Here is a 12,668-nt window from a genome sequence, read left to right on the forward strand (position 1 = left end):
CGCAGTGGGGTACACTCGATTAATCTTTTACATTTGTGAAACTCTGGTTTTTACTTGCCTCTTGGACTTATAATTTCTGCTTGATTTCAAACCTGGTGCTTGTTTTCTTTTCTTCTGCTTTTTTAAGGCAATCTTAAATGAATGAAGAATCTCAGTATTTTAAGAGAAATTAGATGGACTCCTCAAGTGTCTTGTTGCTGAAAAAGTTGCCTACAGAATCACCTGAGAGCTTGTTACAAATGGAGAATCTTAGACTCTGCCCCAGAGTCTGAATCAGAATTGGTATTTTAACAAAATCCCCAGATGTTTTCCATGCACGTTAATTTTTGAAAAGCACTACAGTAGTCCATCCTCTGATTTTACCATGTTTCCTGGGTCTACTATAAGACCAGGTCTTACATTGATTTTTGCTCCAAAAGACGCATTAGAGCTGATTGTCCAGCTAGGTCTTACTTTCGGGAAAACGGGGTATTTATAGGGAGGGAACTCATCAGTCATTTTTTTTTTTCAACAAATCTATGTTCCAAGGGCTCAGACTTAAGACAAAAACTTGTGTTTTGGATATGTTTAAAATTAGGAATGATTTATCAAAATGAGTTCTCCAATAAAGATAGGCATAGTCCTTTGGGTTAGGAGGGATTAGATCTCCTTAGGAGGGTTTCTCGTAGTTGACCCTTGAGGTTTACCTGGCCATCAAAGAAAGGCTAGCATATGGAGAGACCTTAGAAGTGTGAAGATGGCATGTTTGGGGTTTGCAAGTACAGTTGACCCTTGAACAACATGGATTTAAACTGCATGGGTCCACTTACCATGTGATTTTGTGTTTTTTTTTCCAGTAAGTATATTGTTGGCTCTCCAACCCTGGGTTTCACATCCACAGATGTAGATGGCTGATTGTATGCATTCTAAGCCTTTTGTATAAGGGATTTGAGCATCTGAGGATTTTGGTATCTGTGGGAGGTCCTGGAACCAATCACACCTGGATACCAGGGGACTAATAAAGATTTTGGGGAGTCAAAAGTTATGCATGGATTTTCGACTGCTTGGGGTTCAGCGCCTCTAACCCCAGCGTTGTTCAAGGGTCAACTCGATATGAGAGCATGAGGGTTCTGATGAAGGAAAGGAGAACTACTTGAATTTATAAATTTTGCTTTTGTCCTAAAGGCAGTGATAGTCCATGTTTACTGAACCTTGTGGCAGATAAGGTTCCAAACATTTCACTCAAATTAGTCATAATCCCATGTGGGTAGGTACCAATGATCACCTTTTAGACAAAGAAGGACAATAAATCAGCAAATGCAGCATATGTTGAAATTCTGATAGTTAATGGAAGGAGAGGGAGTCAAGAACAAGGGGGTGGAGTGCTCCATGCAGCAATGACAGATGGAGGACACATTTGTTAGCTGAAAATTCCCATTGGGTTTGGCGCTTGGATCACTAGCCAGTTTAATAAGTACAATTTTAATGGAAAAGTATGTGCACATGTCAGATTAAGATGGGATTTAGGAAAGTATGGGAGGTCAGGAAAGAATTTAGCCCACGTTACTCTTGAGAGTTGGTGAAAGGGAGCAGAAACTTCATGGTTTGGACACGTGTTGGAGTCAGACTTGAATTTGGCTCTCAGTGCTGTGATGCTGTCAACCGCAAAACTGTCCAAGGGAGGTGCTTTCTTCATCCATAAAATGGGATTAATAGCTACTTCACAGGGTTGTGAGGATTAAGTTAGTGTGTGTGTGAAATATCTGGGACACAGCAGGTACTCTATAAAATGGTATTAAGATTGAGAGGAGGGTTGTTTTTAAAGGTGAGAATGTTTTACAGGTCGAGAGGTTGAAAATGAAAGTCTATACGAGGTTGGACAATTAAATTCATGAATTTGTTACAATGATGTTGCTACCCTTTTTTGATATCAGAGGAATTATATGAATTTGTACCAACTGGACAGTTAACAAAGTTTATTATCTGGAAGTGCTGAAAAGGCTGCGTGAAAAAGACAACCGGAATTTTTCGCCAACAGTTCATGGCTCTTGCATCACGACAATGCACCAGCTCACACGGCACTGTCTGAGAGGGAGTTTTTAGCCAGCACACAAATAACTATTGGAAAACCCTCCCTACTACCTGATCTGGCCCCCAATGACTTCTTTCTTTACCCAAAGATAAAGGAAATATAGAAAGGAAGACATGTTGATAACATTCAGGACATCAGGTAATAACGATGACAGGTCTGATGCGGTTCTAGAAAAAGTTACAAAATCACTTTGAAGGGTGGACAAGGCGCTGGCATCGGTGCATAGCTTCCCAAGGGGAGGACTTCGAAGGTGACCACTGATACTCAGCAATGAGGTATGGAGCGCTCTTTCCAGGAGGAGTTCGGGAAGGTAATTATCAGACCTATCCACAGGAAAGGGTGGTCTGGTTTCACAGTGAAGCCGCTGGTTCTAGTGCTCACTCCACTTTTCCAGTCAGGCAAGAGAAGTGTGACACCTACAGAATTTCTAATTGGAGGAGTTCAGAAACAGTCTTAGAAAGGGGGTGCTAAAGCTGATTTTTGCCTTGAAGCTAAATATGCCTACCAAACACACTTGTCCCCTTCCTGGGGAATTAAGGGTGATTGGGGGAAAGGGGTGATGGAGATTATAGTGCACTCAAGCCCTTGCAAACTGCCTTTATACCCCCCTTGGCGCAGATACCTGGGGGCTTCCTAGTGAGTCCATACGTGTGTGACCATCTGAACGATTTTCTCTGCGCGAGACTATGCGCGAGGCTTCAAAGTGTGTGCCCGCCTCCCTTCCCCCACCATTGGAGACACACACTTGGCAGGTCCCCAGCGCGCACTCAGGAGCCAGCGGGCCCAAGACGCCACCTGGCAACCGAACGCCACCTCGGCCTAGGGAGCCAGGTGGCCGCAATGGAGGAGCCGGCAGTCGTCGCCACCACCACAGTAAGGGAAGGCCTGGGCCGTGGCGGTTCGGTGGTCATAGCCTCCGGTACCGCTGCCCTCTCCTGAAGTCCCCAAACTGCCGGTCCTCCGGCTACCCGGCTCCAACGCCCCAAATCCCACCTCTAATCCCTGGTCCTGGCGCCCCTCCCGGTCCCTCTTCCTACCTTTCTGTCCCGGTCCTCACCACCGGTAGTGCTTAATTTTGATCTCACTTCGTTTTATTTCTTCTTTCTTTGCTGTTACTCCCTTATCCTTCCCACTCACCCTTTGTTTTCTGTCGTTTTTCCCCCTACCCGATTGCGCGGGACAACTGCTTTAACAGGGTAATGCGATTTCTTTCATTTTCTTTTCCCCCATCTGTCCAGAGTATGGGTTTTTCCTTCTTTACTCTATCCGACACGTTTTTGCCCGCCTCCTAGTTTAGTAGTTATAAAATATTTTAAACTATCTTTGTTTAGTTTTTAAATTGGGGTGGGGATGTGTAGCCTCTCTTTCCTAAAGTGATTCCCCCCGGAAGTGGATTTGAGTGGTGGATGGGTGGGGTTTAGACCACCCGCGTTAGGCAGAACAAAGCCGCCTCTGCTAATTTACCTGCCTTTAGTTTAGATGTACCATGTTTACATCTACCTTCTTCTCATCTCCTTTTCCCGAGTAGAGGTGGGAGACTGGTCCTTACCTGCCTGACAAAGTTAGATTTCTGTGACTATAAATGTGCAACAGAGAACATTCAATATAATTCTAATAAAGGGAATGTACAGGAAGAAATTCAGACTTAGTGAGTATGAAACAACGTTTTTTAGAGAAATGCACATATTTCATAGCAAGCTACCAGGGGTACTCATAAATAGATATAAGTTGCTAGAGAGGAACAATGAATTACATCAGTTTCACTGATTAGATTGTTTATTGTTTTTAATGCCACTGTTGCTTGAAATAGCCCACATTTCATAACTAATAACAAAAGCATTACAAATGAAAGGAGAAGTCAGTATTTGAATGATTTTTACCTAGTGGGAATAGCTCAAAAGGGAACAACTGGATAACTGTTCTTTTGACAGTGAGGCTGAAACAAATGTGGAATAATAAATGGGTATAGAGTGCTTATTATGGAAGACAAGAGTGTCCTTGGAAACTGAAGAATACCAAAATAATCTGCTTCTTAACCTGGCAGATGAGATGTGAAAATAAAAGTTACCATTTATTACTGAGCACTGGTTGTGGATACAAGTGTTTGTACAAGGCCTTATTCTCATGCCAACCCTGGTATGTCCTTATTTTTATAATCCTAAAAGGAAGCTGAGGCTCAAATGGCGGTAAGTCATTTGCCTGGTGCTCTTAGGTTGTAAGTGGGAAAGCTGGAATTCAAGCTCAAGTCTGTCTGGTTCCTCTATCATTCTGACTCTTCAGTGTCACAGCTAGCTGGACAAGCTGAGAGAACTGGCTGTATCATATTTATATGATACATATTTGATAGTGTATATAAATCTAGGAAATGGCGGTTGTCAACATTTGCCACATTGCCAGGAATTTGTATCCCAATATATCATTAATCTGATGACTACACACTTTAACCTTGAGCTCCCAGCCCAATCACCTGAGCCATAAATCTTTTCAGGGTAAACCATCCAAGCCATTTTTATTCATTAATATTCATAAATACACACAGCAGCTTCATTAGAGATTCCAATTTTCCTCTTCAGTTTGAATGTGGAGTATTAGGAGAGCCTTTTGCACGTACAGGTAGCTGAGATCACCCCTGCACTTCTACCAATATTTACCTGCCAGAAGTAAAAATTAGCTAAGTGGAAGTGGTTATCATGTCCATTTTCTCTCTTCTTTCTTTGTTGAATGTACACAATGTAACAAGAGTGACAAACCTTAAATTACAATCACCAAACAAACCCAAGACAGTTGTCCACTTCCATTGGCATATACAGCACAGAGGACATTGTCTGTGAATTGGGTTGTTATCAAAGGAGGAGGTGGAGTCTCATTTCCTTTACTACTATTTTAAATTTAGATTTTCTAAAGCAACATCTAAAAGCATAATAACTAAAAATAAAATAAAATAAAATAAAATAAAATAAAAGCATGATGTCTACACAGCCCATAGCACTGAAATCTGCCATCTCTCCTGGTTCGTCCTCAGCTGAGGATGAGCTCTTCACCCACTGAAGTGGGCAGAAGGACTGAGCCATAAATCTTAATAACAATCATGATAATACAACTTTGGATTTACACAACTCTTCTTCCCAAGAACACCAAATTTTGTCACCTCTCTCCTTATGACATCTCTGTGAGATGGGGATACTTATTGCCCCATAGGGAATTTAGATATTTTAAAAAATAAAATGGCAATTTAAAGAAATTTTACAGGCAAAATTTATCATTATGTAGCTTTTATTTCAGGCTGAGCAGTGTGGTGCAAGTATTAATTTCTTCAAGTAAATATTTTATAAATAAACTTCCAGGGATCATGTCTCAAATGAATAAGCACATTTTATGTTTGTTAATAGAAAGCAAACCTGAAGACATCATCTTTTGAAAGAGAAGGATGGTGGAGAATAGCATTAACAGTATGTACATTTTCATTCTTTTCTGTTCAAATTATTCTTATATTTTAATCAATCTTACTTTTTAAGTCACTAACATTTAATTGTAAGAAAACACTGGGCCATATTTCATACTTACAATTTTAGTATTAGCATATGAATGAGAAACTAAATTGAATTTAAAAGCAAAAGCCTGGAAAAGTAAAACAACTCTAGGAATCTAGCTGCTTTACAGAGTCCCTAGATAAGGTCAACCTAGTTTACGATCTTGGTGAGATTAATAAACAGAGGAAAAAGCATGTATTCTTTCGAGGTTTCTGGGTTTCAGTTTTTATCGTACTTAGATGGCCTAGAGCAGGGGTGTCCAAACTTTTTTCAACGTTTTTTACCAAGGGCCATATGCGGTAAAATACACAAACAGCCGGGCCGCTCACTCGAGGTGAAGTACGTATTGCCTCACCTGGTTTATTTAAGTAAACTAAATATATTTTTGGAATTTGCTGCGGGCCAATTAACGATGGATTGCGGGCCGCAGTTGGCCCGTGGGCCGCAGTTTGGAGCCCCTGGCCTAGAGCCTATGATAACTTTTGTTAATTAACATGGTCAGCATATGAATTCAAGATGGTAATATATGAAAAGAAAATGACCAGGAGACTCCTCCTCTCAAGAGACATCATTTCTATGCTGCATAAATATTTCCTATCCACACCTTTCCACAAGAGAGGGACCCCAGGGGCCAAAGCCTTCTTGCAATTGAACTCATTTTAAGGTGTAACTGAGTTGAGTGCTCAGTGAAAAGATGGCCACGAAAGCAGCAGTGACTAAACTTAACTGGTCTGGCCATTCAGCCACATTGTGGTTAGGACTTGAAAGTACCAACCTCCTACTGGACTAACCAGATCACACGCGTATGCTCTGCCAGTTCATCCTAAGTTTCAGGTTAGGATCCTGTAGCCACTAAAAAGATGTAGGATAACGTCTATTTAGTCAAGAAGCATCCTGAGTGGTCTCAGTAGAAGCTTGAGATTTATAGTCAAATTGAATCTCAAGTTTAAGTTTCTCGGAAGCTGCTTTCTAAGAAGTTAAAACTTCAACTATGGCCATACCCCATTTGCTGTAATTCAGCAGTTGTTTCAGAAAGGAAATAATCATGATGCCCTTGAAATATTGCTCTGTCCGGAGTGTTTACTGTATTTGATAGAATTTTATGAAACTTTTTAAAACCAAGAGAAATGCTCCTTAGGAGTGACCCTTCCAAGAATGCTGCTTTAGAAGATGTGCGGGGGTTTACACACTGATCTGAAAAATGATGTCAATTTTCTACAGAATACCCCTATTCCTGGCACTTACAACTTGAAAACTTTTCTTGAAGAATCTCGATTAAATCCAGTGAGAGCAACCTACGGTTTTAAAAACGAAGGAAGGAAAAAACCACCTCTCGTGCACCGAAACAATCCAGTTCCAAATGACCTCCCACAGTATACACCTCCTGAGTTGTTGGACTTGTTGAAGAAGCAAATGGCCACTTACTCATTTAAAGACAAACCGCGGCCAGGCCCCAGCACACTGGTTTACAAAGATCAGGTAAAGCTCTACTAGCAGCTTGGTTTTTTTGTGGGAAAGCTACCAAGAACCCTGAGGAAAATATTCTATTTATCTAGAGTACTTAGAGTGTTTCTTCCCCAGGAGAGTAGTTCTTCCCAAGTGTTCTGAATTAGGCAGAACCGATGTTATCCCCATTTTACATGCAAGGAAACTGAGGTGTATAGAGACTTAAGTAGCTTTTCAGGCAGTACATAGCTAATAAGTAGGGGAGGTAGTACTTTTAACTGAGGGCTTCTGAGCTCAAACTCGAGGTTCTTACCAGTCTATCCTGTACGCCTGGCCAAGGATAAGGGGTAGGGTTTGGATGGCTGGAACCTAAGCGCTGTGTCTCAAGGGAGGGGTGGGTGTAGCATGGTCACGGGCCTGTTCAACGGACAGAGCTGTGACTTGGACTTTGTAACTTGGGACTTTGGGTCTTATTATCTCCCATTTATAAAAAAGTTAGGAATAGCATGAATTCTCATAACCTTATCAGAATACCGTTGTGATAACTGGAGAAGAAATACATTGCACCTGGAAGCTGAATTAAATACAAGTGATTGTGGTTATTAGGAGGGACAAGAAATTTTTCCTCAGGACGAGTACGTTGTATCCAATATGTTTTGCAAATTATAGCTTTGTAACGGCAGAATGATAAAAGTTCATTGGGTGAATCTTGTCCTGTCCTCTTCAGTCGATGAATACAAACACTGAGAATTTTAGGGCTTGGTATCCGGTCACCATTCCCCATGAGAAATTGTTCTGGCCACTTCCAGTGCAAAATCATTCTCCCTCAGTCTCTACCGCCATTTACTTCCCTTCTGCTTTATCTCTTCCAGCTTGTAGGGGTTTCTGGGGGGTAGGCCAAGGCCCACTGTTGAAAGGAGAAGACATAGAAGGTTGGTATTAGGCAACATTTAAAGCTTTAAAAGACCAAAAGAATTTGGCTTACCAGAGAGACGGATAAAACCTTCTGAAAACATACTTTCCTGTTTCTTTTCTCTTTCCCCTCTCTCCCCACCTCCCATAAAGAATTGAGCTCCAGAAACTGGAAGAATTAAATGTTGTCCTAATTTTCTGTTTCAAAGGTGTATCACAATATGTCCCTAAGAGGGGAGCTATTCAGATAGAACATTGTTTACTCAAGAATAAAATTCATAATTGTAGTTTTCTAAAAGCAGAACTCAGTAAAATAATTTGAATTCAAGTTATATATAGTATACATTATTGCCATTTATTAAGATAGAACAACATTCTCAAGCTTCATAATCTTCAATAGAATATTCACTTTATACCTTATTAGGGCTGCTTATTATTTGTAAGAAAGATTTTACTATTTTTAATATCATTATTCTAAAGCATGTAACTCTACCGGAGAATTTGTATCAAAGAAACTTATCAGATGTGTGTGTATGTGTATGTATTTGTGTGTGAGTGTGTGTTCATCTATATCGAGCTCTTTACAGAGTGTTTGAGATGGCCCTACAATTTTTATCTATCTATCTATCTATCTATCTATCTATCTATCTATCTATCTATAAAATATTTCTATATATTGCATTGTGTTCACCAGCTACAGTCAGTTCTCCTTTCATCATATATTTACCTTCCAATTTTTACAACAACTTCTTACCAGAGAAATAATGTTTTTACTGTAGAATATATCTACAAAAGTGGGACCATGTCTCTCCGTATATACCGGGGTTGCCAAAAAAATGTATACACAAGACTTGTATTCATCTTTTGTTATCTGTATATATTGAGTATTAACAATTTGAATACAGTTTTTTCCTTTCTTAAAATGTGTATACATTTTTTTGGTACCCTCTGTATAGTTTTGTGACCTGCTTTTCCCCCAATGTCGCAGTCATCCACTAACCCTGGGGTTATCCCCCTTATTTCTGGGTGATTTTAGCTTCCTTCACACCCTGTCACTCTTTCCACTATTCCTGTCATAATTGCAGTACACATGTAGATGATCTTCCAACAATCTTGCTTCTCAGCTTCTTGAACTCTTCTCTGTGTCAGTCTTTCCTTACATTTTTTCAAGACCAATTATTTCAGCCCTCCATGATCTCAACTGCATGCACCCCACTCGGATTACTTCTCATCTTCTGCATCCCAGCTGCAACAATTTTTCTGGTCCCCCCCAATCTCTAATCCATTGATCCTACTACCTTTTCACTGCTTTTCAACTTTGTGATCTTTTTCTGCCTTTCAAGTTTAAATTGCATAGTTAATCATCTGAGTTACTCCCTTCGTATGCCCTCAATTCTCTTGCCACTGATGGCACAGCTTACTTGTTTGACAAAGCCACAACTACTCTCTGGAAACTTCATAACTGGATCCATGTATCTGAATGACTGCTCTCATTTTATATTCCTTACCTCCCTTGCGCACTGAATGGACTTCTCTAGTCTGTTTACTCTCCCACTCTCCTGAGTGGCTGTATCTCACATCACCCCTCTTTCCAAACCCCCGACACCTCTTCCTCAGTCCTCATTCTTGTTTTCTCAGCCTTTTCCCCTGACCTCCTGTTGGAGTGCCCCAGGCCGTCAGACCTCTTTCTCATCTACACTTACTCCCCTGGTGAGCTCATTCAGTCTGAAGTCTTTGAACACCACATATTTGTTTGTAATTTACAAATGTGTATCTCCTGCCCAAACTCCTGCCTTGAATTCCAGACTTGTATACCAACTGCCTTTTTGACTTTTCTCAATCTCGGCACTACTGACACTTTGGACAGGATAATTCTTTGTTGTGGGGGTATGTTCTGTGCTTTGTAGGATGTTTAGCAACATTCCTGGATAATTAGATGCTATTAGCTAATTAGATATACCATTATCAAGCCCCCCTCTCAGTTGTAAGAACCAAAACTGTCTCCAGACATTACCAAATGTCCCCTGGGGGGCAACCCCCACCCCCACCCTCCACTGAGAATCACTGGATTTAAAGCTTTGCGGCAGGATATGTGATCTCTTGAGCGATTGTTTTCAGGTGAGCAGTTTTATTGTGAACTGGCTTCATTCCAGACCTCATCTCTCATGACTCCCTCCCACTCTCTCTTCCTGTCCCACTGGCCTCCTGGGTACTTCATGGATTTGCCACTCCCATTCCCACCTAGGGTATTTGCACAGGATTTTGCCAGTTCATTGATATTTATTAGCTGTGCTTATAGCTGTGATGATATCTCAGAAGACATGTTAATTTGCAATGTGCAAAATAACAACTGAAGGTGTTTTCAACAAGATGGTTTTTCCTTGAGCAAGAAAGTTATCTAATAGAAGCCTTGGGTCCCAGAAGGGGCTGGCAAGAAATACTGTAGGGAACTCAAGACTTAAATGTTGGGATAATGAAGAGCAAAACATAGACAAGATGGGGCAATTCATTGTGCATTTAAATGAGAAAAAGTGGCCCTCCAAGTGGCTCATTTAGCAGATATTTTTGAGGCAGAATTCTCAAAGAGCAAATGCGAGGCAAAGCAGTAATTGTCACATGCAGATATGTCCAGGAAGTGGCAAATGAAAATGGATTTTTGAAAGATGGATACAGAGAACTTATCTCAGGGACTGAGATCCACTTGTAGTTTTTAGTTCATTTGGAGCTGATGAAAGTTGCAAGGTACTGCTGAAATTAAGAACAGTATGATTGGTATCGTTAGGCAGGCTTCTTTCTGACAGAGTCCTATGTTGTCTATTTCTCAGACCATAAAGAAGTCTGAGCAGTGAGACTTTCATATGACACAACAGACGTTACTTCTCAGAGAGAAGTTAATACTTGAAATTTTACCAATACGTAGTACCTAAAAATATTGCACCTGCCAGCTCTTTGGCTACATTCACCTTATGATTATTCTGATAGGGCTTCTACAGCAGTGAAAAATCTATTTCCTTCAGTCTTGCCTATTTATCAATCTTAGTTTTCAAAACGTTGTCATACCAAGAGCCTAATAAGTAGGGTTGGATTTTTTCACTTATTCCTGTTTTCTGATAATGATGATGTTGGTACAATACAATTGAATTAAGTATCCACACTAATGTCATCCTGCCATATTGTATGACTCCAAACTATTGCGAGATCACTGAGTGCCTAATCAACACAGACTGAAACATTAATGAACTAGAATCAGGTATTTTTATGGGCGCACGGCCTAGATTCTCTGAGCTTTACATTACAAATGAAGAACTAAGATGTGTATGTAGGAATCAGGCAAATGTATGTGTATATATAAAATTTCCAAGGACGATGGAGCCATTCAGATAGTTTGGAACAAGTTCAGCAATGTGCAGAGAAACATTCTCTTACATAAGTCAGCTGACTATGCATGACTTTATGGGAAAAGTCAGCCATCTCTCGGTTATATTAAATAGCAAGCAATGGCCAATGCCAAGTAAAGTAGGACAAATACAGAAGCTACAGGAAACCAATATTCCTAATGCTGTCATAAGAGTTTTTCCATGAGTACTTTGTTACAAGAATGTTATGTGGTTGCTGAGTACAGATGAATAAACAATTGCTTTAAGGGCTTTTTTTCTTCTTCTTCACTTTTCAGTTCTTTTTCTTCTTTTCCCCCCTTCTATTTCCTTGATAACCAGTGATGTTGAGCACCTTTTCATGTACCAGAGTGAGGGGGTGGGTGAGTGAGGAGGTGGGTGAGAGAGAGAGAGAGAGAGAGCGAGCTACGGGGCATAAAGCATATATGCACAGATTAATGTAAATAGAAAGCAAATACCTATGTAACCATCATCAAAATCAAGAAACAGAATGTTGTGGCCCCCAAGAAAGGCCCCTGCTTCCACAATAGGATTAAAAAAATATATATATATATATATATATAATTTATATTTACTGTTATCGCTGTATCCACAAAAATCTGCCTCTGCAATCAAAACTGTATATCAACATGTGAAAGATAGCTGCAGGGTGAAATATAATAGATGAACTTCTATGTGGCAGAAAATGCCACATGGATATATGGATGCCTCATTTTCAACAAAGGCAGTATTATATTTTTAAATCTGATTTTAAAATAATGGGGGGTGGAGAGTGATTGTTCACTTTGGGAAGGATTCTTCCGAGGATTTTGTAATATAACTCCTTCCTGCTAGGTCATTCAATACAGGAAGTTCTGGAGGTCTGGTCAGCCTTTTCTGGCTTCTCATTCTGCTTCCTTTTCTCCCTCCTTCCTTTAAATATCCCACTTCTGTGCTTACCACTTTCTGACACTCCTTTACTTTATGTACCTCTGGACTAATATCCATAGACCCTGGGACAATGGAGACACCCACATAATTTGCAACAAGTTCAACAATGGGCAAAGAGACAGTCTCTTCTGCAATGTTTCTCCTTGGAATACCTTCCTTTTCTCTCCTCAAAGAATTCCTGCCTTCCTTAAAACCCCACTCAAATCTCATTGTCTTTACCATCTTTAGATCACCCCGATGGATTTATTTAATAATTTTCCCTCAGCGTTATGGCAATATAATTGACAAATAAAACTATATATTTAAGGTATACAATGTGATGATTTGATATATGTATACATTGTGAAATGATTATCACAATGACATTAATTAACAGATGCATCA

General features: G+C 40.2%; 1 protein-coding gene across 1 annotated transcript in view; it reads left to right on the top strand.

Annotated features, from left to right (window-relative positions):
• Positions 1–4,251: 4,251 nt before the first annotated feature.
• Positions 4,252–12,668, top strand: part of STPG4 (sperm-tail PG-rich repeat containing 4) — a gene marked incomplete at both ends in the record, with an annotated part of 41,532 nt that continues 33,115 nt past the window's right edge. Inside the window, 2 exon segments of the mRNA XM_081068846.1 lie at positions 4,252–4,257; positions 6,823–7,080. Coding sequence (XP_080924972.1) covers positions 4,252–4,257; positions 6,823–7,080 — 264 coding nt within the window.

Source organism: Rhinolophus hipposideros, assembly GCF_964194185.1.
Source record: "Rhinolophus hipposideros genome assembly, chromosome: 12".
In the NCBI taxonomy this organism is placed as follows: domain Eukaryota; kingdom Metazoa; phylum Chordata; class Mammalia; order Chiroptera; family Rhinolophidae; genus Rhinolophus; species Rhinolophus hipposideros.